Source organism: Eublepharis macularius, chromosome 4, assembly GCF_028583425.1.
Source record: "Eublepharis macularius isolate TG4126 chromosome 4, MPM_Emac_v1.0, whole genome shotgun sequence".
In the NCBI taxonomy this organism is placed as follows: Eukaryota; Metazoa; Chordata; class Lepidosauria; order Squamata; family Eublepharidae; genus Eublepharis; species Eublepharis macularius.
Window position 1 is genome coordinate 101,081,584 of NC_072793.1, and position 27,349 is coordinate 101,108,932.

The 27,349-nt window shown below is 41.6% G+C and overlaps 1 protein-coding gene across 3 annotated transcripts; it reads left to right on the plus strand.

Annotated features, from left to right (window-relative positions):
• The first annotated feature begins 333 nt into the window (after positions 1 to 333).
• On the plus strand, positions 334 to 26,641 carry PARP3 (poly(ADP-ribose) polymerase family member 3). Of its 3 annotated transcripts, none has more exons than XM_054975209.1 (11): positions 334 to 597; positions 3,832 to 4,055; positions 5,672 to 5,797; positions 17,920 to 18,111; positions 19,000 to 19,135; positions 19,526 to 19,752; positions 22,136 to 22,303; positions 23,000 to 23,086; positions 24,270 to 24,447; positions 25,401 to 25,547; positions 26,056 to 26,641. In XM_054975209.1, exons 2-11 carry the CDS (start codon positions 3,855 to 3,857, stop codon positions 26,223 to 26,225), a joined length of 1,632 nt encoding a protein of 543 aa, XP_054831184.1. In that variant the 5' UTR covers positions 334 to 597; positions 3,832 to 3,854; the 3' UTR covers positions 26,226 to 26,641. The 3 variants fall into 3 exon arrangements, with proteins under 3 accessions (XP_054831184.1, XP_054831185.1, XP_054831183.1); XM_054975208.1 differs by lacking the exon at positions 334 to 597 and adding an exon at positions 605 to 817; XM_054975210.1 differs by lacking the exon at positions 3,832 to 4,055 and having other exon boundaries at positions 559 to 597.
• Positions 26,642 to 27,349: the final 708 nt, after the last annotated feature.

Sequence of the window (27,349 nt, forward strand, 5' to 3'; positions counted from 1 at the left end):
CGAGTGAAAGCAGCGACACGCCTGGCCCGGCAGCCAACTTCACTCTCATTGGTTGATACACTGAGCGGACGGCCCCTCCTCCGTTCTCTCGTTGGTATTTTGAAGCTGTCTGTCATGAGAGTATGGAGCAGGCGCAGTCGCGGGGGGGGGGGGAAGGCTTGATAAACCAGCTGGAGGCTCCTGTAGTGTGGTTCGTGTACCCGTTGGGGGCAGTCGTGAGTAGGAGGCGATGCATGCCTTGGGGCTTCGAAGATCTGAAGAGGGAGGCGGGGCGGTTGCTTAGTCACTGTGCGAAATACAGGGAACGAGGAAAGAAAAGAAATGCTGGACTTTGGGAAGGGGCGTCGCCTCGGAGCTCTGGGGTTTCTCGGCAGGTCTTCCAGCTTGCACGGGCTCTCCGAGCAAACCTCGAGTCGTCTTGTTCGCCCCCATCCCCTTGTTTTGCATCGAACTCGATGAAGAGCTCTGGGAGGGTCGCAGGCTTGCGCCGTTTTTTTTCACAACCCAAATAAAAAGGAGTGGTTTGGAGGGGGCGTGGTTAAGTGCTTTGCCCGTTTTCCCGGGATGGCCAAAGGACAAATTCCATCCACCCTTTAGGTAGGTCTCGAAGGAGCCGTCGGGCCGCCTGGTCTCGCGGTTCCGGGGGCGATTGGAGCTGTTCTCGTAGAGGCGTGTTCTTGCCGCACTGTTATATAGGCAGGCTGAGGTCACCAGGCAGGAGGAAAAGAAAGTCGAAACTGCAGCGCGGACAGACTTGTCCAAACTTGCCCGGCTGCTGGCCTTTCCTCTGCCGGTCCCGACGGCAGACCCCCGCCCCGTAAGTTTGCTACACCGGGGAGCGGGGTTAAGAAAGAGGCAGGTGGCTGTCCTTCAAGGATGCTTGTTTATCGGTTGTTGCTAAAGTGATAAGTAAACATAGGGCGACATCCTGGAGCTGATCTCTAAGGCAGGGAAAAGTCAGGGACATTCCCATAGACCGAAGGGATTGCCGGCTGTTGCGCGTCATCCAGGTATAAACAAAATAAGTCAACGCACCCGGTCTGGAAATACTCTCGTTTCTTACGCCTACCAGTTGCAGATCTTCAAATCTTGCGGTTGTCTTTGATCAGGCTTGTAAACAGACCACCGGACACAAGCAGGCAAACCTGGGCGTTTTGTAAATCACAAAACTGCTGGTTTGGATTGGCCGGTTCAAGCTGGTGATGTGCAACGTGATTAATTTAAGCATCTGAGGCAAGTAGGCTGGTCATCTTTCTTACGGGTTAGTAATTTTCGTGGATTGCAAATCCTTGCCTCTGGGATAAGCTGCACATCCGCTGGGAGTTTCTTTCTGTGGCCCAGCCCCTCGTTTGGCTATAAGTAGTTCAAGGAGTCCCTGCTCAGTATAGTTTACCATTTTCTCCATCCATGCACAGAGTATATCAGGAGTGCATCCGTTCCATTCTTGGAGTGTTTTCCTTATGTTTTGCTAACACTCACCATATTGCAGTTCTCCCAGTATGGATTAGAAGGATCATCAGATTAGCTACTGATTCTGGATTTTAAAACTCCTCTTTACAAGGAGCAGTTTGGCTTACTTTGAGTAATCTGAAAAATATTTACAATAGAAATCCCTTTCTGGAGCAGATCTGCTAAGTTTTCTGTTATAATGTCATCTGGATTGGAAGCTGGTATAGCATAATGGAAAGGATTGGATCCAGGCAGGCACAATCTGTGATTTATGTATGCATGGATCATTAATAAATGATAGTAACACAGTACAAGTGATTTCAATGTGGGACTTAACAAGAAGAACGTTCTGCTCTCCTTTAGAATGTAAGTTGACCATGTGCCCCTTACCCATCTTGGAGATTGGACTGTCATGAATTTCAAACCAGTGGAGATGTGTCAAATTCAGACTGGATGGTTCAGTGTCTGGGACTTTCCTACCAGTGATGAGAAACATAATATGTTGTTTGAAAGTTTTAGGTTTCCTGGTCTGATTAATTCTCTGAACTGATACAAAGATTAGAAGGACTTCCAGAATCATTTTGCTACAGAAAAGTAGGAAAAACTCCCTCTAAGGAATAAAGTTGTCGGTGTGGGTTGAATGCCAAATTGTATGTTGCAAAGATCTGTGGTTTGGATCTCCTGATGTTTTTTTCTTTAATTAAGCAGGAGTATAGTCACACCTTAAGGACCAACAGATCTTATTCAAGCATAAGATCTGGTGAGTCAGAGCACAGTTCATCAGACATTTCTAATTGATTGAGCTCTGTGACGAAGTGAGCTCTGATTCACAAAAGCTTATGATGGAATACGTTTTGTAAATCCTTAAGGTGCTATTGGAGTCGTGTTCAGTTTTGCTACAATAGAAGAGTGTGGCTACCCCTTTAGAATCTTTTTTTAATAAAATGTGATAGGAAGTGGGGAAGTGGCAATTTCATCAGAACATGTGGGAAGTTGTATAACGTGGGAAGTTGTATAACCCCCCCACACACAATGTTTTCCTGACTGAAATCCCTTCCTGGGTTTTTTTTATTTGCTTGGGGTGGAGGAGATAGTTACTGGCATGGTTACCTTGTAGGACCAGCAGCAAGCTGAAGGGAAGGAGATTTCCATTAGGAAAACACATCAAGAGTTCTCTCTTTGTCACACAGTTCCTGCATATTGTATAGTTTGTTCCGGTGATGACTAGGAAATGGAGAGTTTAGGACCCTGTGCATCCTGGGGCTGTAACTTGGAGTTGGACATAAAAGTGGCTCTTGATTGTGACGGCTGCAGAAGTTAATGTTGTTTGTCTAGGGCACAGGCTTAGGGTTATGCCAATGACAGCATGTTTGAATAAAGAGGCAGCAAAACTGGTTCTTTTGGGGACCTGTCAAGCTATGTTAGAGCAATGTATAAACACAAAAACTGTGGTTTGATTGAAACCAAACAGCTAGGCAAGAGAATGAGAATCAGCTAGCATTGAAACAGTGCAGGGGTGTGGGTTTCCAATATGATTCCTACAGCAGACTCTTTCTCTCTTTTAAACGGTGGGTAGAGACAGGGACTGAGCTGTCTTCAAGAACATTAATTGTAACAGATCCCATCACCCCAGATTCCCCAGGAATGCATACCTAGGAGTGAATGGCTCACTTTTTTTTCTTATAGTATAATCCTATGAACACTTCTCTGGAAGAAAGCCCCATTGAATACAGTGGGATTTACTTATGAGTAAACCAGCATAAACTTGCGCTGTTATAGCCACTGAGAATAGTAGCATCCAGTGACTTTGTTTATTTTACACATCTGGTTTTCATACTCAGTTTGCAGATGAAGTGCTGCCTGGCAGAGGCTGGTCTTTCTGAAATCTGTGCTTCTCCAGTGTCAAGAGGTCTGACCAGTGGAGAAAATAACCATTCTGGTGTTTTGTATAATATGGCCTGATGGTTTCTATGTCAAACTTCTAAGATACCTATCCTGCTAATCAGTGGAAGGCACGCTTTGTAGTTCTGTCTTGAATCTTTAGCTCCTTTGTGGTATTGCTTTAACTTGCAAGTCCTCCAGGCGACCTTTTAAACAAAATCCCTTTTTCGTTTGGAAGTTCATTTGCAGTGTCATTCCAGGCAGCATCCTCCCCCACACAAACAAATATAAGTTGATTAATAAATGAGTAGAATGTATCTTTGCTTAGGATAGCACTGATAGTGTTTGACTGGATCTGTTGAGGTTATCTGGCCTGCTGCTGCTTAGGATTTAAGATTGCTTATACAAAGAATTAATTTGCTTTCCACTCTTTTTTCAGCTGCATGAAATAAGTGATTTTCATCAGCAGTTCTTATTTTTTTCTTTTGATGGGGGAAATAGGTTGAGACTCTCCTAAGTAAATCATGCCCCCAAAGCGTAAGTCCCCTGCCCAAACCCAGGCAGCAGTCAAGGACAAGAAGGTGAAAAAGGAACCAGAGCCAAAGCCTGAACCAGAAGAAGACAGCTTCCGGTCCACCATGGAGGCACTGAAGTCAGCTCCCAAAGAGAAGCTTAAAGTGAAAATCGATGCTGCTTGCCAGCTATGTAATATCAGCAGTGCCAAGGTGAGGTTGAATCTCTGTGCCCAGAATACTTTGGGCACAAGTGGAGGGAAGAGAGAATTTCCCATTCTTTCTGGCCTTGGGACAGGATGGTGTAGTATAAAGAGAGATTACTATCTCATGAGCATCTGTGGCTGGAATTAAAATGTATATTCATTGGATCTTAAGGTTTCTCTTATTTCAAAGCTCATTCTGTTGATACGTTGTCGAAAATCTACAACAACCAACTCATTCTGTTGAGTTCTTGTGTCTTTTGTTAAATAGCCTGTTCACCCAGTTCTAAGTTGCATGTCTTCTGTACGAAGAAGGAAAATTGACTGAATTATAAGAATGTCCTTCTGGATGATCTATGCCAGTTGGACACAGTTCTTTTTCTTGTTAATAATGGTTGTAGGCTTGTAGGAGGCTCTGTTACCCAAGAAGGCAGTCTCCTAATTAGTTGGGGAATTAGCTTTAAAGGAGACAAAGCAAGAAGGGGTAACTGAGATTTGCCACCTATGTTTACAAGGATTATTCCCTTAGAGAACTCTCAAATAAGCCAGGCAGATGTTAAACTTAGAAAGTCTTTTTTTTATTATTAAAGCGAAATAAAAGGGCAAATGTACAGAAATCACACACAGGACACTTAAAAGACTAACTAGAAAATCAGGGAGGAAAGGAGAGAAAACAGTTTCAGGCAAGGCAATAGTTACTGGTCTTGAAGATAGGGGTCCACAGAGGCAGCAGCATATCATGAGGAGAAGAGAAGAAGCCTGAACAGATATGAGGGCATGTGGATGGAACGAGAACACACACGCACTGGCAACTACCGAGTCTGGTAATAGGGCAAAATGTTCCCTGGGGCAAGCTGACATCTTCTCCGAAAACCATAACTTAATGGTTTGTCTGAAGGTTGGACAATAAATTGGGAGAGGTTTGATGGGTCCTATCTGAGGTGGACCTATAGGTGAAAAAGTGATTGATGACCCTGTAAGTACTGGATGGGAAATGCTACCAGGTTTGCTAAATACTTTGATTTGGATAAGTGGGTGTGGGAAAGTAAGATCCGGTGTTGACGAGATAAGTCAGGATCTTCTTGGCAGACCTCATTGTCCTGAGTTATGCATCTGTCAGTCAGCTGCTCTGACTCACACTCTGGTAGTTTTCACCCTGGGCCAGTCAGTGCCCTACGCTTATAATATATCAAAAAAGGTATTTTTGATATTCCATCCATAAACTGCTCTCATAGCAGTGAGGAGGGGGCTGACTGCTAACAGTTCCAATCTAGACAGAAATTCATCGGACTCTGACACAGACTCCATAACTTGCTTAAAATAATACTGATACAGTGCTGGAGATTCCTGTGTTAGGGTGTTTTTATGGTGCTTGTCTTGTTTGTTCTTGTAGTACTTCTGAGTGCTAAGTCATTATTGTATTCCCATTTTTAAAAATGTCAAAGACAGGTACTGGGGTTTACTCGGTGCCATCCCAATAAGTTCATGGCTGATCAGGTCAAAGTGTAGCATGTGATCCTCTGCCTGTCTAGCATAAATGCAACTTGGTTGTGAGTTTCTTACAAGAGGCACTCTCATATTCCCTGTATACAGTAGGTAGTTAGGCATCTTTCTTTATTCTTCTAGATCTATGAGGACTATGACTGCATGCTGAACCAAACCAACATTGGACACAACAACAACAAATTTTACATTATCCAACTCATAGAGCAAAATGGGAGTTACAGCTGTTGGAACCGCTGGGGTCGTGTGGTAAGTATCTTCTCCACAGTCTGACTACTGGGGTTCAAGAATACTTCTTCTTTAATCCACCTAGTGGGCCAGAATCTCTGGAAATGCTATAACCATGCCTATTCTGAGATAATTTTAAGGATTTCTCATGTGTCCTAAAGTAATGTTTCCCAGACTATAATTTGCAGAACTATAATCTAGGTGAGCCCTAAGGAGCTGCTCACAAGTAGTATTTCCTACACTTGTCTGTTGCTGGTTCTTTGGGTCTTCTTCCATGTTTCCCCCACTGCTAGTTAGATGGGATCTGGTGTTGCCACATGTAGTCAGGAAGACTCACATGAATTAGACATACGTCTGTGTGAATGAGGCACACTTTCTGGTCTCGTCAAATTCATGATGGGAATACCAAGTGTAAAGAGACCTTCGTCTTACACTGTCAGGATGTCTCCTGTCATACTCTGCAAGGCCTGTTTGATTCTGTGTGACTCTGATGTTAGAAGCTGTTCTCGGCCTGGAATGTGACAGCCTGCTGTTCTCTCTTTCTCAGCATCTCGCATACATGTATTCTTAGTAGGCTTACGTTTTACGTCCAGCAAATAACAGATGATATGCACACAAATACTAAGAGATCATTGAGGCTCCTTATGCAGGCTTGAAAGAGAGCACTTGGACTTGAATATATTGAAAAATAAGGACAGTTCTAATTGAGAAGAATAATCAATACATTCAAGCAGTCTGATTAATATAGCACAAAAATAGCTCTGAATATTAGAATGCCCATATTGAAATGAAAGTTTTTCAAGTACCCACAAGTCCTTTTCTGTTATGTATAACAGTCAATGAAGGGAATTGGAGAACAAGAGAGTGTGTGTGTGCAGGAGGGGAAAGTGAAATCTTTTAAGTCCTCTGTCAACTTAAGTCCTGCGTGGAGATTCTTCAGAGGACATTCTTAAATGTCTAGGCAGCCAATAATTCAAAAAGAGACATCAGCAGTACACACATCAGGAGGATTTGAAGCCATCCAGAGGCGTGAATACAGGAGTCAGAGGCAGACTCAAGTAAACAAAATCCAGGGAGAGGTCTAAGGGGAATATAAAGCAAGAAAGTATATGGAATCTGCTATGTAATACAGGACTGATTACAGCAAGGGAACCAAAACTCAGGGTACACGGCAGGAACTTGAGTAAGAACTCTGCATCATTTATAGGACTCAGAACTAAATAGAATATTAAAAAAATGTTTTTCAAAAGTTTAGAAAGAGGGGACTTCCGGTTTGGGATTCATGAAGGTCTAACGCAGCTCAGGGAGCTGAGCTGTCCATGCCGCTGTTTGTAGGGGCTGAGGGGCGCAAACTGCCCATAGCCCCCTGTTCTCAGGTGGAGAACAGGCAAGTACGCTCAAGACCTCGAGGGCACGTTGATCTCAGGTGTGAGGAGGGTTCTGCGCAACGAGCCCCCATCCACCCTTGAGGTCCCACCCGAAGAAAAGTAGCCAAGATCTCTGCAGCGGCTCTGGAGTCAATTTTTGGCATAAGACCTGCATGCCCAAGCTTCAGCAAACCAAGAAGGGAACCTGAATCGATTGGATAATCGAAGCAGTGATTACAACCCAAGAGAAACAACTAAGAAGGTAAAGATTGCTATCTCTCAATACGGGACAGATTACAATAAGAAATAAAGTGACAAAGTGAATTAGGAAACTGTGAGAGACTTTATATATAATCGAGAAAACTCCGGCAAATAAATTACTAAAAAGTGACATTTTAAAGAGAAGTTTGCACGGAAAAACGATTATTGTTTACATACCTGCGGCTAGGAAGAGATAGCGGACTGTGAGAAAGTTTTAACATCACGAGAACTACTGTGAAGCGAAGAGGAACAGGAAGTGCGTCAGAACCATAAAGAGACTGGCGAGAAGCGGCTTGAAAGCAACGGAAGTGGAATATCGCCATTTTGAAGAAGGGCAAAGCTGCGACTTCAAGGAAAACGGAAGTAGGCCATCTTTGACAAGGGTAAGGGCGTTTGCTTCAAAATAAAACCATAGAGAAAAGACGCCCGACATTTTGGACTGCGTAAATACTAGCTTTTAGAAAAACAACCTAAATTTGGACTTTTAAAAATAAAAGAAAATAATAAAGTAGCACCACGGAGTTAAGGAAAAGAGCAGACTCGTGGGAGCGAAGTAAAGCTACCCCACGATGTCGAAAAAGGAATGGCAGGCGGCGTTGGAAAATTTAGATAAAAAAGTTTCGGAAGGAAATAAAGAGCTTAAAGATATGATGCAAGAGATGGTGAAAAAATTGAAAGACTTTAAAGAGGCACTTAAATCAGAGATGGCAGAACTAGCTAAGAACGTGGATCAAGTTCAAAAAGACTTGCAAGTTACACAGCAGAGAGTTAACGCAGTAGAAAATGTGGCTGACACCTTGGCAGATGTGCAGAGAATGGAGTTGAGAGGAGTGAAGGGAAGAATGGTCATAGCTGAATGTAAACAAATGGAAAAACAACTTAGATTTCGTGGAATCCCGGGATTATTGGAAAAATCAGCCCAAGAGCAGATTACAGAAATCTTGGCGGGTTACCTGGGTAAAGAAGAAGGGGAAATAGCAGCGCTTCTGGACGTGGCATACAGAATTAATTCAAAATTTGCAGCTCAAAAGAAGTTACCAAGAGATATGATTGTGCAATTTACAACTAGGAATACAAGAGAGTCAATCATGAGTAAACAATTCCAGGATCCATTAGAAGTCGATGGGAAAGCGGTGAGAATCATGAAAGAACTGCCCAGATCGGTGTTGTTGGAGAGGAGAAAGTATAGAGAGTTGGTCCAGATGTTAAAAGATTTGAAAATCAGATACAGATGGGAAATACCTGAAGGACTGGCTTTCGAATTTGGTGGAGCTAGGAGGAACATCAGATCTGGCCAGGAAATGGAAACGATTATTAAAGACAATGAAAAAGACTTACCAAAAAGAGCTAAAATTTGATCATGGAGTGTAAAATTATATCTTGGAATGTAAATGGACTAAATTCACCTTTTAAACGTAAGACTATTTTCCACTGGCTTTTAAAACAAAAATGCAATATAGTGTGTTTGCAAGAGACACATATCAAAAAGCAGGATGTAAAATATTTGAAACTTGCAAAACTTGGAAATGAATTTGCAGCAGCTTCCAAAAAGAAGAAGAGAGGAGTTGTATTGTATATTAAGGAAGAGCTGCAACCAAAATTAGTTTTAAGTGATACAGAAGCCAGATATATAGCAGTGGAAATAATTTGGAATTCAAAGAAGATTTTGGTGATTGGAATTTACGCGCCTAACGGGGCAAAAGAAATTTTTTTCAAGGATTTACAGAAACAGCTATATGAACTGACCTATGATCAAATAATTCTGGCAGGTGATTTCAATGGAGTTACAAACTTGGAAGAAGGCAAGAACTCTAAAAGTGCACAGAAAAAAAGAGGACTTTTGCCAAAATCGGTTTTTGCGATCAAGGAACAAGAAAGTCTGGAAGATGTATGGAGGAGACAAAATCCTAAAAATAGACAATATACATTTTACTCTGCAAGACATTTCACACTATCAAGAATTGACATGATCTGGGCCTCCAAAGAACTGGTAGTATGGACTAGAGATGTGGAGATAATGCCTAAGGTAGGCTCAGATCATAATCCAATTATGTGGAAATTTGGGAAAAACACTAGAAGAAGAGGATGGAGGATAAATGAAGACTTGCTGCAGACGGAAGACAACATTGCGATGTTACGAAGAGAAACCAAATTCTTTATATAGTACAATTTGAATAAGGATGTATCAATTTATAAGGTGTGGGACACATATAAAGCTGTGATTAGAGGAATACTAATGGATCTGAATGCAAGAGACAGGAAGAGAAAGGATGAAAAGAGACTTGAAATTATGGGAAAAATTGAAGCCAAAGAGATACAACTTAAGAAAAGACCAGGGAAAAAGAAAATATATCAGGATATGAAAATCCTGCAGGAACAATTGACGGCAATGAATAACAAAGAATTGGAGTGGAATTTTAAAAAAAATGAAGCAGAAGTCGTTTGAGGGTGCAAATAAACCTGGGAAATACTTAGCGTGGCAGCTAAAGAAAAAAAAGAGAAGAAAACCATAACTAAGATTAGAGAAGAGGATAATATATTGATGGATCAATCTGCCATTAGTAGAGCCTTTTTCAAATTTTATGCAAAACTGTACCAAAAAAAGGAGGTGAATAGAGATTCAATAGCGGAATATTTGGAGAAAATGAAGCTTCCAACAATTTCAGAGAAATGGAAAGAGAAGTTAAACAGGGAAGTGACAGAGAAAGAAATAAAAGAAGCTATACAATCAACAAAATTAGGGAAAGCGCCTGGACCGGATGGAATAACAGCAAAGTTTTATAGAATGATGGCCAATGATCTGACACCGTTTCTAAGAGAGGTAATGAATGGAATTTTGCAAGGCCAAAAGATTCCTGACTCATGGAATGAAGCTAATATATCACTGATTCCGAAAGATGGACAAGATTTGACTAATGTTAAGAATTATTGGCCAATTTCGCTGCTGAATAATGATTATAAAATATTTGCGAAAATTATGGTGGAAAGGTTAAAGGGATGGATGTCGGAATTTATTGCAGAAGAACAGGCTGGATTTTTACCTAATAGACAAATTAAGGATAACCTAAGGACAGTAATAAACGCTATTGAATATTACGACAAGCACTGTGATAGGGAAGTTGGTTTCTTTTTTGTGGACGTGGAAAAAGCATTTGACAATTTGAACTAGGATTTTATGTTTGCCACTATGGAAAAGCTGCAAATGAGAGAAAAGTTCATACAAGCAGTTAAAGGAATTTATAAAGACCAGTGTGCAGCGATTGTAGTTAATGATGATTTGACTAAAAAATTGAAAATAGGTAAAGGTACAAGACAAGGTTGCCCATTGTCTCCATTGTTGTTTATTTTGATCTTGGAAATTTTGTTGATTCAAATACGAGAGGACGATACAATTCGTGGCATAAAAATAAAGGAATTTTCCTACAAAGTTAGAGCATTTGTGGATGATGTAATGTTGATAGTGGAAGATCCAATATATAACATGCCAAAAATAATAGATAAAATAATTTTGGAGACTTGGCTGGATTTTATGTGAACAAAAAGAAGTCGAAGATATTGTGTAAGAATATGACGAAGCAAAAACAGCAAGAATTAATGGAGATAACAGACTGCGAGGTAACTAACAAAGTGAAATATTTAGGGATTGAGCTGACTGTGAAAAACATAGATTTATTCAAAAATAATTACGAGAAACTGTGGCAACAGATAGAAAGAGACTTGATAAAATGGAATAAATTAAATTTGTCATGGTTGGGAAGAATGGCAGCAGTGAAGATGAATGTGTTACCACGTGTGATGTTTTTGCTGCAAACTATTCCAATTATCCGAGACTTCAAACAATTCGACAAATGGCAAAGAAAAATTTCAGACTTTGTGTGGGCAGGCAGGAAACCCTGAGTGAAAATGAAAGTATTACAAGATTCGAAAGAAAGAGGGGGGCTGCAACTGCCAAACATAAGATTATATTACGAAGCAATTTGTCTGGCTTGGTTAAAAGACTGGATAGTGGTAAAAGACCGTAAACTGCTGGCCTTGGAGGGACACAAAAAATTGTTTGGATGGCATGCCTATTTGTGGTACGACAAAGTTAAAGCGGACTCTATGTTTTTGCATCACTACATTAGAAGAAGCCTTTTCATAATCTGGAAGAAATATAAGAACTACATGGAAAGTGGCATCCCCTCATGGGTGGTACCATACGAAGTTATAGATCCAAGAGCTGTCTATAATGAACAACAATGTTTAACTTATAAAGAGATAATGTCGATGGAACATAGGATACCAAAAATAAAGACACAAGAAGAGTTATCTCCTCACTATGGATGGTTTCAATACAGGCAGATCAGGGATCTTTACAACTCGGACTGTTTAAAGGGAGGAATAAGACTGAAAAACTCGGAGTTAGAAGAAGTGATTTTACAAGAAGGTAAAAAAGACATTTCGAAAATATACAAAATACTTTTAAAATGGTATACGGAAGACGAGACAGTCAAAGTCCAGATGGTGAAATGGGCAATAAACTTTCATAAAGAAATAACAATGGAATCATGGGAACACTTGTGGAAAAACACTTTGAAGATTTCAACTTGTACCAATATTAAAGAGAATGTGTATAAAATGATGTATAGGTGGTATTTAACGCCTAAGAAGATTGCGCTTGGAAATGCAAATATGTCAGATAAATGCTGGAAATGTAAAAAGCATGAAGGATCATTGTATCATATGTGGTGGACTTGTGAGGTAGCTAAGCAATATTGGGGAGATATAACAGAAATAATTAATGAGGTTTTGCAAACCCAAATAAATAAGAACCCAGAATTGCTGCTACTGAACTTGGGAATGGAAGATGTTCCAATGCAGTATAGAACATTGCTATTTTACATGACTACAGCAGCAAGACTTTTGTATGAGCAGAAATGGAAAGTGCAAGAAATACCAACTATAGAAGATTGGATTTACAAATTGTTGTACATGGCAGAAATGGACAAAATGACAAGAAAATTGAAAGATCTGGATCCAGGAGAATATTTTGCAGACTGGGGGAAACTGAAACAATATCTAGAAAAAAAATGGGATGTAAAAGGAGGACTGTGGCAGTTTGAGAATTATTAATTTGTGATTTTATAAAGGGGAGAGAGAAGTAACTTTACCATTAATGGGGAAATTTAGTTATTAATTAAGCTAATACTATTATTAAGAAGATTGTATTAAGAATAGATATGTTAAACAGTTAGGAATAGAATGGTCTTATTAGAGAATCTGAGATATAGAATAATTTGAACATGCTTAGAATAAGGGATACAATAGATACAAGATTTAGAAGAATATAGTTAAAAATAATTTAAATGATAAGATGGGTTAAGGGTTGGAAAGCTGTTGGAAGTCAATAAGGAGGGGGGGAAAGGGTGGGGGTGGTTATAATTTAGGTAATATGGGGAATTTATGTAAAAATTTATGTACTCACCAATAAAAATTTTTTAAAAAAGTTTAGAAAGAGGAGGAGAATATAGGTGAATTCAAAGGAGAGCTTCTTGATTGGCAGGATGTATGACTAAGGAATGGCTCATGTTGTGGGAACCTCTGAGATACAGAAATGAAGTCTTGAGGTGAGGTGAAGGATTTGGAGGTGGTCTTGGTTACATAATCCAAGAGCGGAAAATGGGAAGTAGAGCTCAACTGTCCAGTCCTGTGAAGAGCAAATGTTATCATGCCAAAATGTGCTTCAATTAATTACCAAGAAATTCTGACTACTAGTCTAGAATTTCATCATGAAATAAGAATCATTATCATCATGAAATAAGAATTAGTTTTTAATTATGTAGCATGAGGCTGTATATACATGCAATGTTTAAATTTTTTGGTAAACAAATTCCATTAATCTATTCACAATGTTATGCTCTTCCAGAGATTTCTGTAAGATTATTGGGCAGTTTTTCTATCTAAAAGATATTATCACAGATTCTTGGTTTTACAGTTCTCAGAACTGAATTTGTGTCTGCAGAGATCACGTCTCTTCTTCACAGCAAAAAGGTTATAAAATAAACCTACAGTTGAGAAAAAAACCTTAATCCCATTGTTCCTTTGCAAATCTTTGTACACAGAACCAACTCCTTACCTCTTAAGTGCTAAGTTTCAGAAAACTCAATGAATAGAAGATTGTTGGGAGTAGAATAGATCTGCACAAGAAGCTACGTGTGAGGAGTCTTTATGTAGAAAAGAATGAGTCTGTATGTAGAAAACCATAATTTAAATCTAGTCTTACTGACTAGTGTTTTTAATCAAGATTTAAATCAAATCCACCCTGATTCCTAGCTTTTATTTTTTTTAAAAAACCCAAAGTAAGTTTCTATCACAAGTCTCTAGTAGTAAGAAATAAGGGGAAAGGCAGCTGAGGAATTTCCCCTTGTAGGTCTGCAACAAAAAGAGCTAGAGACTGATTTTTTTTTTAAACGCAAGCTGCGAATTCTGAGTAGATCATGGCAAAAGATTGCTATAATTTCATTGCAATATAGTGCAATAGCAATTACTGACTTTTAGAAAAAGCTATTAAAAAACCTGTCACTGGAAGGGGGAAAATGCTAGGATATGGCAGCTGATAGAGAAAGTGTGCATGGACCTCCCATGTGGGCACTCCATTGCCAATTTTAATGCCTCTGTATTTGTGGCAATGATGACAGCGAAACAGAGAATGCCTGCTATGTAGGTGCAACCAGTTACCAATAATATTTGATAGAGTAGCAAGCACACTCTTGAACAAAAAATGGCCACTCCTATGTAGACCAAATAAATGTGATACAATACAGTAAAAAGGTTCAGAGACTGCATTTCTTCTAACAGTCCTACTTAGCTTTATCTGTAGTAATTCCTGTATTCTGAGGTTTCCCAGGAAATACATCAGTTTCTTGGTAATTTTACCACTTAATTGCTATGTTCCTGGAGGGCATATGAAATAATAAATTGTATCTCCTTTGGAAAATGTGTTTGGTGTTTATTCACTCCTCCAAACCCAGTTCAAAATTCCAGTGGTCACCAATCAAATCAATGTTTATGGCAGCAGAATCCAGAGCTTCACAATACCCAAACTTCCGAATTCACAGTGTTGAGCCCATGGAATGAATCTTTTCTTAATCTGTAGGATTTGCAGGGTACAATACTATCATGCATATAGTGTCTTTGACTTCTTTTCCACCACAGAAAATCACCTTTTGTTTGCCTGACTGCTTTTGTGCCAGGACTTTCTGCATGAGCCATGGGGCTGGGTTATTTGCACTGTATGTTGATGCTTGAAGGGATGGAAAATTTCAGTACTGGCCCATGTTCTGCCTGCTCATTTCCAAATGGTTTAATTTCTTGGCTTGGTTTTCCTTTGCATTTAATTGTGAGGAGAACCCTCAGCTTAGGATGGTTGAGCTCTCCTCGAACAGCCTTGGCTTGGGAGGGGCTTTCTGAAGCTCTGCCTGTGACGTGGTTGCAGATCTGCCCTGATCCTTTCTTATTATAACGGTCTGGGCTCAGTCCGGGATGGCAGCTAGTCTCCACCTCCAAGGCTCCAGTTTCATAAGGCATTTGTTTCCTGGAATACTTAGTCATACCCTGGCAGGACCGTTACATTTGAGAAAGCAGAATGTGAACTCCACTGAACCATCAGCTGCAGCATGTTCTTCTTTCTTCCTTCATTGTGTGGGTACCTCCTTCCCTGTTTTTGTACGTGAATCCAGAGATCATTCTGAGGATGAGCAGTGCGCTCTGATCTTTAGCATACAGTCGGACATGGTCTCTGCATTTTCTTTTGCATATTATTTCCTAGAATTCTGAAACACAGAGCTTGTTCTGGTTGCAGTTAACCAGGCAGTGATGAGTTCTCTCAAAAGCAAAAAAAGAAAAAAAAAAAAAAGTGGTTTAATTAGGGATTGTGTTAAGAATATTGTTGTTTGGCATTCTGGAGGAATCAGTCTGGTTACACATTCCCATGCCTTTCTGGAGAACTGGGCTCACCCTACAGAAGCGCTTTAAAATGGCAACGGTGATTGCATGGCGGCCACACAGTCTGCATCCTGTTTAGTTTGGCTCTTTGTCAAAGAAGATATAAAACCTAGTGGTTAGAAATGTAATAGGAAGCAAATGCAGAATTACTAGTCTGGGTTCACTAATCCTTTTGTGCAATGATTGCAGATCTTTACCATTTTCCCGTACCCCTAGCAATCCCTTTCTACCCTGAGAAAGTTGACTCCTGTGGTTGCAGGACCCACATGGAGTACATGGGTCAGTGGACTGCAGTGATGAAGAGGATAATGAAAGGAGTGGGAAATGCAATTTCACCCCTTCTGCCTTGTCACTGCAGCTACTACTCTGCATGGGTATTACTCCACACAGGTCTGCAACCTTGGAAGTCAACTTTGCTGGGGTCAAAAGGGACTGTTGGTGGGAGGGGGAAGAAAGAATATCCCAGATGTCAGTGACTTTCTCTGATGTAGTGCTGAAGCCAGCCAATCATCTGTAGCAATTCCAAGCCAGAAGTGTTAAGGGCATGCTATAGTGACACATGATACAGGAACTATGTTGCACTAATCAGATCTGAGTCATGTGGTAAACCTTTGAAATGCTAAATCTTTTTTATTCTTGGTAAAACCCTGTCTGAGGCATCTGAATGACAAGTATGTGTCCAGTCCAGACCCCTGTTGCTAAGGATCTAAATTAAGTTTCCTGTCCACAAGCACTTTGCATTTTACGATTAATATTTGCTCTAACGCCAAGAGAGCCCATTCATGTATAACCTTTAACGTACTGAAATTTAGCTGCTCCAGGGAAGGAATGGGGAGGAAATAATTTGTTTTAATGTCCCCAAACTGGTGGCCAGGGAAGGGGTGCAGAGATGCAAATCTACTTAAGGACCAGTAGACCAAGAGTAATTACTTCAGGGAGAGCCTTGCATGGCACTGTGGTCTGTGTGAGAGACTGGCAAGGTGTATGGTTGTTAGGGCATATGTTGGTGATCCAGGACTTTGCATTTTCATATTCAAATCTGATTTCTCACATTCTCTGGTGACAGTTTCTTTTTCAAGAAACAGTTTTCAATTTTTCAGTTGTACTTTGTTCTAGGATTCCAGTGAATTCTCACCCGCCCAACTTCTTGCTTTGAACCTGTTTTATGCTTGGAGTTGTCAGCTGATAGTCTAAAGGGCTTTGAAATGAAAAGGACATTGGAGTCCAGAAGTTCAGTCATAGGCTGTGTCTTTTGCCAGATCTTTCGAGTGCCCGAGACTTTGGTTGTGGCAGAATTGCTTTCAATCAGAGCAACAGATGGATAGATATACCCTCTGTTGATTTTACACTATTTGTGCTGCTCCTAAAGTGGCCTTACCACAGACCCAAAGATTATTTTTCCTTTGAGATGGTATTGAGTGGTAAGGAGATATAAATTGACATGGAGTTCTGGAAGCTAATGCTTCTAAAGTGAAAGGGAGCCTTAGATCTTTGATTGCATTCAGATATTGGGTGGGTGGAGGACAAATAATCTTCATTCAAGAGAAGTGACACATACATATTTAATTTTTATTTATAACATGTATAAGCCCACCTACCTCTCAGATAATTGAGAACTGGGTAAAAACAACAAGAAAATTTGTGGAAGAACAGAATTCTAAAAGCAACAGAATTAAAACAACCAGCAGGGAAAAAACCTTAAAATTCAACAGAGGTTACTGTTGGAATAGCAGGGAGGTACCATGCCATGGTTCAATGGTAGAGTCCTTGCTTTGAATTCAGAAGGTCTTAGTTTAAACTGGGATCTCTTTTTAAATGATCTCTGATAGCTAGTCTTTGGATAAAGACCATTCTTTGCCTGAGACTGTGGAAAGCTGTTTCTAGTCAGAGACAACAGTGATAAGTTAGGTGGACCGAAATGGTTTTGATTTGTTTTCATGAGTTATTATTGGTTCACTATTAGATTAAATTGGTCAAGTCCTCTTCTATTAGATATCTACACTGGCTTGAGTCATATTGGGTGAAATCTTTTTCACGTCATATTCGGTGAAATCTCCAGCCTATGAGACTGTGGTAATGTCTCAGATAGTACCCTGGAGGTTAATGGGGTGTGCGCTTCTTATAGGTATTATGTAGCATTCAAGAGGAGCAGAATGTCTTCCTTAAGTGGAAAACTGCAAGCTGGGCTGCGAAGCTGTCTGTAGGCCACCCTGCTTTGTGGCTGGCAACACTAGTCTTAGCCATAAGGAAAATCAAGAGCACGGCCAATCTGATGTTCACTTGTTTGGTTTGTAGAAGAAGCCAAAGCAATGAGACTCACAAAACACAGGAACAAGTTACAACGTACTTTTAAAAAAAAAAAAAAATTAAAGATATTTTTATTGGGTGAGTAAAAATTAATATTACAAATTTTCAATTAAAACCTTCACTTCCATGTTCTCCCACCCTTTCCCCTCCCCCCTTAATCTAAGACTTCCAACAGTTACAATGTACTTAATGGTCTGTGATTTTATTTCCCACTGTTGGTTTTAGGGGGAGACAGGACAGTCAAAACTCAGCCACTTTCCTTCCTTGGAAGCTGCCCAAAAGGACTTTGAGAAGAAGTTTCGGGAAAAGACAAAGAACAGTTGGGCCAACCGGGAGAACTTTATAGCCCATGATGGCAAGTACACCTTGATTGAAGTGCAACAAGGGGATGAAGAGGAGCAAGAGGTAATAGTGAAGGTAAATGACCAAGGAGTACTCCTGGGACAAAAGCCTGATAAGGAAGGAAAAGCAGCACAAGGCAATGCAGAATAGCAAGAGCTTAAATATATGTAATCTAATAGATGTATATTATGATAAAAGTACAGTTTACTCCTTGTCAGTCATCCCAGCACCTTTGCACTCAGTAGCCAGAATCCTCCAAGCCAGGAGATTTACCTCTTAATGAACAATTGGGTAGAATACTGTACATTTCCCCATGTCTTTTTCAAAAGTAAACGTGCTTTAAACTTTTTTGAATGGAAAGATCCTGAGCCATCCCAGAGGGAGTAGGGGACCTACTAGTGTGTGCATATGCACACCTATGTGTCTTCATGAATGGAGGTGTGTCTGAGAGGAGACTCATTTAGCAAGTCAGCTGGTTGATTCCTGGGGATTTTAGGTACATTGTGTGGTTAGTCTAGTGATTGAGCAACTGGCCTTCAATTGGCCTTGTTATGCTTGAGCACTAACATGCTCCCTAAGAAGTGAGTTAATTCTAGCTGGTTGCTGAGCAGTGCCTTAAATCTTCTCTTAAGGATTTGGAAGACTCTTGTGCTTTGGCTATGACATGATCACTACAGCAGACTTTTAGGAGGTCTGCTGGAGTTCTGAAATCCACAGGCATGTGAATGCACAGATGCAAACTGAAGTGTGATTTGTGAAATGGATGGGAGCTAGGATTTGTTCATACATATATACATATAAGCAACCCAGTCTGATGCTTATCTACTCAGAAGTGTTCAGCGGTGCTTGCTGCCAAATATGTGTGCATAAGACTTTGCGTCTGAGGTTGCAATCCTGCCCCAGTTGAAAGGAATGACATTATGTGTGAATCTTGGCTTTTATCAGCTGTTTCCTCTCTCCAAGGTGGACACTGTAGATGGGGTGAAGCTATCCAAACAAAATGTACGGCCGTGCACACTAAACAAGGCTACACAGGAATTAGTCTCGCTTATCTTCAGCAACGACATGTTTAAAGAAGCTATGCAGACCATGAATATAGGTAAAGGGCAGAGGGGCTCTTTGGTTATGTAGAAGAAACGGAGGGCACCATATCCCTCTGTCTCCATGTCTTGGTATTTGGTCAAGGCCAGTTTGTCATTCAGAAGTATCTGCTTCATAGGGTTCTGCCTTTTGCTAACAATATGGATGTTGCAGTAATGTGGGCAGTGCAGTTGCAGGGTGGTCAGACCAAAGGAACTGGTAGCGGGGAAGATCAGAAAGTAAGCAGTTCAAGCTGCAAGCAATACTGTGTTTAATTCTTTAATCTTCCACCGCAAATAAGGACTATCTTATTCAGCCTGAAGCCACTGATTTGTAGAATTCTTGGCGTTCATCAAAACCAGATATATCCATTCCAAATTCCCTTGTGTTTCACTTTGCCTTCTGTCAGATGTGAAGAAGATGCCCTTGGGGAAACTGAGCAAGCACCAGATAGCCAAAGGTTTTGAAGCTTTGGAGGCCATTGAGGCAGCCATACAGAAGCAGCCACCATCCCACAAGCAGCTGGAGGAGCTCTCCTCTCGTTTCTACACAATCATCCCCCACAACTTTGGCCGTGCTCGGCCTCCACCCATCGCCACCCACGAGGTCCTCCAAGCCAAGAAGGATATGCTGTTGGTATGATGTCTTGAGAACTGGCTAAGGATTTGTTTAAATGTGAAGCTGGAGAGGCAAAGAACTCATCTTGGGAACTTCATGCTCACACTGTGTCTCATGCAAAGAGCTGTGCATGCTTCGTTTGCATGCCAGTACAATTATCCACAAGGGCTGTGGATCACAAAAGTACATTTAGCTGCTTTGCACAGCTAGCAGATCCGCTTAAATGAGATGTTGAGCTTGTACAAGGTCACAGGGGGAAGCTTCTTGCCTTGCCAGTCTTACATTCAAATTTGGTCCCTGTGCACCTTTCAAATAAATGGAATTTCAGTGCCAGGAAACACGCTGTCAAAAAAATGTTAAGGCTAAACCCTGATCCTATCAGCTCATAAGTAAAAGTGTCCTCACTTAGAGGAGAGATCTGCACTGTGCCCTGGAAAACCAGGTTTTATTGGGGCTCCAAAGATGTTTAATGATCCTGGGAAGTGGAAAGAGGGTGGCAGGCATTAGGGGCATATTTCTGGTGTGGTTGAAGGACCCTTTCAAAGAATCCTTTAGGAAGGTGTTCTACTGGCTCTAGGTTCCACTTACTCCCCTGGTATTTTTCTGCATATGGTATATAACAGCTATTGCAAACTGGGGAGTAGCCAGCACCATGGGAGGAAGGGAAGGTGAGCTCACTTAGCTTCTGCAGTTCTCTTTAGTCTCCTGCCGTCCAGTGGCCTTTAACGCTGGCTCAAGGAGGGCATCTGTTCTTGCCCCGGCTGCCTCCATCCTGCATCCTTTTCTTTATAACTTTGAAAGTTTCTTATAGAACTCAACCAACTCGTAACTGCCAGGCAGCGGGGGCTGGCTGTAGATATTGGGGGTGAAGTGCTTAAGCAACAAACTCAAGTTTTTACTAAAGATTTTAAAAAACAACTATAACAGCTTTTAAAAAGCTGTTAAAAGTGTGTAATATATATATTACGCTGTTTAACAATATATATATATATATATATATATATATATATATATATATATATATATATATATAATATTCTTTTGGGGTAAGAAAACAACAAGGGTAACACCTCCAGCTGAAGCTGACTGCTCTGCCCAGGCAGATTCTGAAGGATTCTAAAGGGAAGCAATTTCTTTCAGCTGAACCAGATTCCCTTAACTGATCAGCTCCTTGCCCTCAAATTCTGTGGCAAAAATTTCCTGCGTTTTTTTCTCCCTCTTCAGTGATGTTTTGAAGTCCTTGTTTCAGCACATTCTCCTTCCTCCTAGGCTCGTGCTTTGTGTTTATATAGCTGAGATCTGGTATTTCCTCCTAGATTGGCATCCGTAAATTTCAGTCCTCAAAAATTGTTTCATTTTTCCAGGCTTACAAGAGACCCTGTCCTTCCACTTTCTAGGCCAGGAGTCCCCAACTTTTTTGAGCCTGCAGGCGCCTTTGGAATTCTGACACAAGGTGGTCAGACTAGAGAATGGCTGCTGCGGAAGGCAGAGCCAACCAGAAAATGTCAGGGAGTGGGGGCCATGCCTAACTCTAATAGTAGCTCTTCAACATTTCAGGCAGAAGCTCTGTTTGACAGGATGCCTTTAAAAAATATTGTCTTCCATACACACTGCTTACCTTCTGTTACACAGTGAAGATCCTTGTGCTGTGGTGGCAGCTGCTGCTGAAACAACTTTTCAAAAAATCTGCACAGCCAGTCAGATCTCCAGTGGTCAGTTGGAAGCCCTGTTGGGCAAAAGCTCCATTTCACCCAACCCACTTTCTAAAAACTCTTGGGCACCCGGTAACGTTTCAGTAAGATGCCATGCTGGGGACCCCTATCCTAAACTGACCTGTTCAACTGTCTGCCTGAAAAAGACGAGAACCACTTTTTCCACCCAAAGACAACCATTCTAAACATAGCAAGAGCCAAATAAAAATGGCTGAAGCTGTTCCCTTCCCTTACAGCAGCATGCTAAATAGAAATCTTTCCAGCAGTTGTGCTACTTGCACTGCTTGTAGCTGTGAGAATGATAGAACCTGGTATGTTTGTAATGAAACTGCTATAGAGAGAAAAGCCAGGCTATCTCAGACTTAGAATCCGAGAGTCGAGCTGTTTCCAGGACAAAAAATAGCTTAATACAAATGAATGTGCAATTAGGACCTGATGGCAAAAGGGTACTCTGCTGAAATGCTTGGCAGATGCAGCCTTTAGGGGCAGTAATGCCAACACCCTTGAGCTCCAGACCACGCCTTAGTTCCTTTTAGTTCCTTATCTAAAACATCTTTTCAAGTTCCCTTTTCAGTGGCTTACCTCACAAGGCAGTTAATAGGTAAGAAATTAGAGTGGGTGATGATTGCCTCCTTGTGCAGCTTCTTTCCCACCCCCCACGGGTTATACAGGTTCCTATTTCTTTCTAGGTGCTGGCAGATATTGAACTGGCCCAGAGCTTACAGGCCCAGAAAAAGAAAGACGATGAAAAGGAAGAGGAGCTGAAGGTGGAGGAAGTGCCCCATCCATTGGACAAGGACTATGGGTTGTTAAAGTGTGCGCTTACCCTGGTGGACCCATCATCGAAGGATTATGAGGTTTGACAGTCCTTCAAAAGGTTTCTCATATTGCTATTAGAGGGCCTATCCACACATTATAATGTCCTCATATTCCCATGTGACCACCCAGGGTCATGTTGATCAAATGCGCTTTTGGAGTTCTGTGCCTGTAACTTCACTTTTAGGTACACATGGGACAAATTCAGATCAAATTCCCAAAAGCTCTGGGAAATGGGTGTTTGTCATGTTGGGGAAGCTTATGTGTGTAACATTTATTTGTATCCTGTTTTTTATTTTAAAAAATTCAAAACAACATAATATTTTAAAATTTCTAAAAAACTTACTATGTAAAATAGCTTATTAATGAGGTAGTCAAACAACCAGCAATAGATGGCCAGTGGAATCAGTGCTGTAAATAAAAATCTCAGCTCCCTTAGGACAGCTAAAAAAAACATTTTAACCACACCATGGAGCACCTAAAGAGAGGCCGCCAGGTGGACTGCACAGGAGAGGGTGCTTCAGAGCTCATGGGTGGCCAATGAAAAAGCCTGGCTCCTCACAGAGGCCCATCTTGCCTCAGAATAAGTTGGTACCTGGAGCTGAGCAGCCTCCTTGGCTGATCTTAAATTAGAGGGACATTTATAAGGGAGCTGGTGTTCCTTGAGACTCATAGAATTCAACCTTAGTATAGGGATGTTTGATCTGCCTCTGATTCTTCTTTTCCACCCTCATAAGCTGATTGAAACTTACGTAGAGAAGACTGGTTGTTCATATCAGAAACTCAAGGTCCTGAATATATGGAAAGTGAACAGAGAGGGTGAGGTAAGACCAACTATCATTGTCCTTCCCTCTGTGCTGTAGTTACTGATCGTATGTAATTGTTTTCTCTTGAGGAGACAATTCAGAATTTGTCGATTGGTGGCACTAGATAAAACTCATCCAGGAGACTAGCAATGAGAGCCAGCCTCGGCCTTGAAATGCAGCTCATGGTTTCTTCTGGTTTGGTTCCAGCAGCTTTAGGAATCCTTGTGTTAGGTAGGCAATCATGTAGCCAACTATCCAAGTAGCAACAAGGCTCCCAGCCCACCAAACATCCACACTACATGAAATTTGTGGCCCCTGCTCTATTGTCCCAACCAGTGGTCCAGTATAATGAATAGTGCTGCGTGTACCAATCACTGCTGAAAGGGACCTCCGAAATTCTGCAACAGGCCATCTTAGGTATCCAAAGCACAGGCTGGTTTCATAGAGATGATAAATACCTACAGTCCTTTAGTTCAACGGAAACTCAAAAGCAGGAATAGAGCTTCTCCGTTCCCCACAGTTCTCACTATAGGTCACTCTGTGCAATTGAAGCCAGAATCTGCCACATACAGATGAATCATACAAAAGTAGTTGCAGCAAAAATAGCTCCAGGTGAGAACCAAATAATATGCTTGGATAAGACACTTGTTTTTGCCTGGCTACCAGTGCAGATCACGAAGATGCTCTCATAAAACTGAGATGCCCAGAATCCTTAAGAGGCTCAAAATGTCATTAAGTGAGAGCAGAACCACAAGTGACAAAAGGCACAGATTGGACACTTGTCAGCTTCCCTCAAGTTTTGATGGGAAATGTAGGCATCCTAGTTTTGCAGCTTGGCTCTCTGACTGCTGTCCAATGGACTTTTCAACTGTCACTTGTCCAACATTCCGCCAAGCTGCCTACATTTCCCATCAAAACTTGAGGGAAGCTGACAAGTGTCCAATCTGTGCCTTTTGTCACTTGTGGTTCTGCTCTGAGTGAACACAATGCCAGTCTGAAAGGGAAAACTTCCTCTCCAGGTGAGATATTTGTTGTCTCTGCATGCTTCATAGAAGCCTCTCCAGATTAGACTGTAGGTCACATTGTGGTATGCAGAAGGCATTCCCCCCACAGAAAGTTTTTTGTGCTTGGGGGTAGCAATTCTGCCCATTGGATAGAATCTGCTCACTAACTCTTCCCGATTTTCCCCCAATCCCAACAGGCTGATCGATTTACGGCTCACAGCCAGTTGGAGAACAGGCGCTTGCTGTGGCATGGCACCAGTATAGCTGTCATTGCTGCCATCCTGAAGAGTGGCTTACGCATCATGCCGCACTCTGGCGGACGTGTGGGCAAGGGCCTGTACTTTGCTTCTGAGAACAGCAAATCAGCATGTTATGGTGAGACAACTTTCTGTTCCCCTTGACTGGGAAGATCATTCTACCTTCACTCTACCTTTCTCTAATGGCTGCTTTGTGTTACGGGGAAAGCATTCGTGAAAGGTATTTTCCCTTTTTTCCAGCTATAAGTGCAGCAAAAATACTTTGAAACACTGCCCAAACCACTATTTCTGTATCTCAGGAAGGAATATGAAAAGACAACACACCTGTGTTAACTATCTTCTCATTACTCTGTCCTGGCTTTGGATCCTTTATGGTGCTTCCCATCAGCCCTTAAGTCCTTGAAACCTTAGACTGGAAAGGGAGGTTTGGAGGAGTAGAAAGCTATTGATATATATACACACCGGAACTACAACTGTAATGGTGGGTTTGGGGTGGGGGCTCAGTGATTAGGATAGGAATAAAAGACGATAAAGGTTTAGTTTACTAGAATATGTCCTAATATAGTCCTAATGTAAACTCTGTGTCTCTGCAGATAGTGATGAGACTGTAGGGGAACCTCAGTGTGGAGCCTCTCTGCACTTGACACTGTCACTTGTCTTGTATTCCTGCAGGGTGTAGCCTGGTAGCTACGCCTGGAACTCAATGGCAAAGGCAAAGCTTGAAGGCCATAACTTGGTGGAGGAGTCCCACCTGGGCCATACAAGCTCTTTGCATTTTTTGAATTATTCAGGACACAAAGCAGAGAGTTCTTTGGAGACAAAGACCTAAGTATCCCATTGGTCAGTTATAGTTCATATATTCTGCGTTGTTTTGGCCTTCTGTAATCGAAGTAAATCCTCTGACTTACCTGATGCACTGGATTTGGATCTCCATGTGCAGCAGAATGTGATGAAGGATATGGTACCGTGTAGAAAAGAGACTTGAACATAGGGCTGTGATGTCCAGAGGCTGTGGTAGTAGGATGCCACCTGCCTATCACTGATCACTGGACCCTGCCTTTCTTTCCACAGTGGGCACCACTTCCAAGCAGGTGGGGATCATGTTTCTGAATGAGGTGGCCCTTGGCAAGCAATATAACATCATGCATGATGATTCTTCACTACGCAAGCCCCCAGATGGCTATGACAGTGTCTTGGCCTGTGGCAGGACTGAGCCAGGTGAGTCTGAGATGGTGGTGAGGGTGATGGTCTGAGATGGTGGCTTTCAGCCTGTTAATCAGTATATCTGATAGTCAATATGGTCCCATCTGTGGATACTTAGATCCATAGATCAGGGCCACGTTGAGGGAAGGAAGACCTTTCTCCAGGCTTGAAGGGCTGTGTAGTTTTGCAGACAAATCACAAACCTCCGGGAGGGGGTATGAAATTGCCAAAACAGAGAGTACTATGGTGGAGGCAGGGGAGGAGGAGTGGGAACCTCTAGTACCCTTTCGCATATTCCCTCTGCCTCTGACATGTTGGACTCAGTGGAGTGGCAGCTGCTGCCACTGCTGCAACATGAATCAGACAGGGCTGCTGAGCAGGCAGAATGGCCGGTATGTCTGTGTTTCTGTGTGCGTGTGCGCGCATGCCAAGCTAAATAACCCCTGATGAGTCTTAAGGGTCCCTTTTTGTCATAAGCCAACTTCATGTTTCCTTCACCTCTCTGTTCCTTTGCCTTCTCCAGACCCTGCCAAAGATAAAGAGATAATCCTGGATGCGAAAAAAGTGCTGATAGCACAAGGAAAGCCCATTGCTGTGGCAAAGTATCAGAGCTCCAGCTTTTGCCAAAGTGAATACCTGATCTACCAGGAGAATCAGTGCCGCATCCGCTACCTTATCCAGCTCCAGTTCTAAGATGCTCTCCTGCTGGGAGCCTCCTGTGCACTGAGGAGACCCTCACTTTTCCAGTACCAAAATAGGGATACGTGAGCAACTATAACAGGGCTCTGAGAGATGGCCTTTGCTGAATCCACTGCGTTTCCCTCTTCTCGGTAATGCAGAGGGTCACGGTAGGACTGAGAAGGGAAGAGGGCGAGAAAGAAAGAGACTGCTGTCCAGCTTTTGAGTTCTGCACAAAACTTATATAACACAAAAAACGTGCATTGTTACAATATGTTATTTTATGTTTGCTGGCTGGGAGAAAATTATATTGGCTAGAATTGTAGGCCTAAAAATACTTTAGCAAGGGTTCCTTGGGCCACACCCCCTTTCTTGAGGCACTTTGACCTTGTCAGTCTTATAAATAATTAAAAGAATGTATGTTAAACCTACCCTGTTTATTCTTTTTCTTTTTGCTTTATGTACGGGAGAATCTCTCATGATATTAAAATATAGCCATTTAAATTACAGCTGTCCCATTTAAATGGTATAGAGAGACTAAATTAATTGCCTAGGGAACAGTCCTACCCAAAGGGTATAACCTGAGGCTCTCAGAAATTTATATATGTAAAATGTTCTCAGCCATTTTTCCCTTCTACAAGAAATCCAGCAGCATTGTATAATACGCTCTCCACACATACTATTAACTTTCCTATTACCTTCTCTCTCCACGTTCACTTAAATAATATGTAGCTTTTAAGGGCTTTTGTGACAATGGGAGGGGGGATGTGAAAGCATTTATGGGGATTCCTTTACCTCATATATGCAGTCAAGGAGTTGCCACTGCATGTACAATGAGGGAGGGGGAAGGAGAATGAGCTATACCTGTTTAGAGGAAAGAGTAACAGAATTGGCTGTATGTTTCAATAAAAGTAGATGCTGAAAAGTTGTAGCCACTTGGTCCAGTACATTAGTGGATGATGATTGCCACCATTTTGATGGGAAGCTGCTGCTGGTACTTTCTGTGTCCCATGGGTGCTTGCTTTCTCTCCCTTATTTGTAGCTTGAACGTGTCGTGAGAACTTGAACTTTGGTTTGGGTTTGTTTATTTTTAATTGCAGACTCAGGATGTTTGTGTGAATGCATATGGCCAGCACATA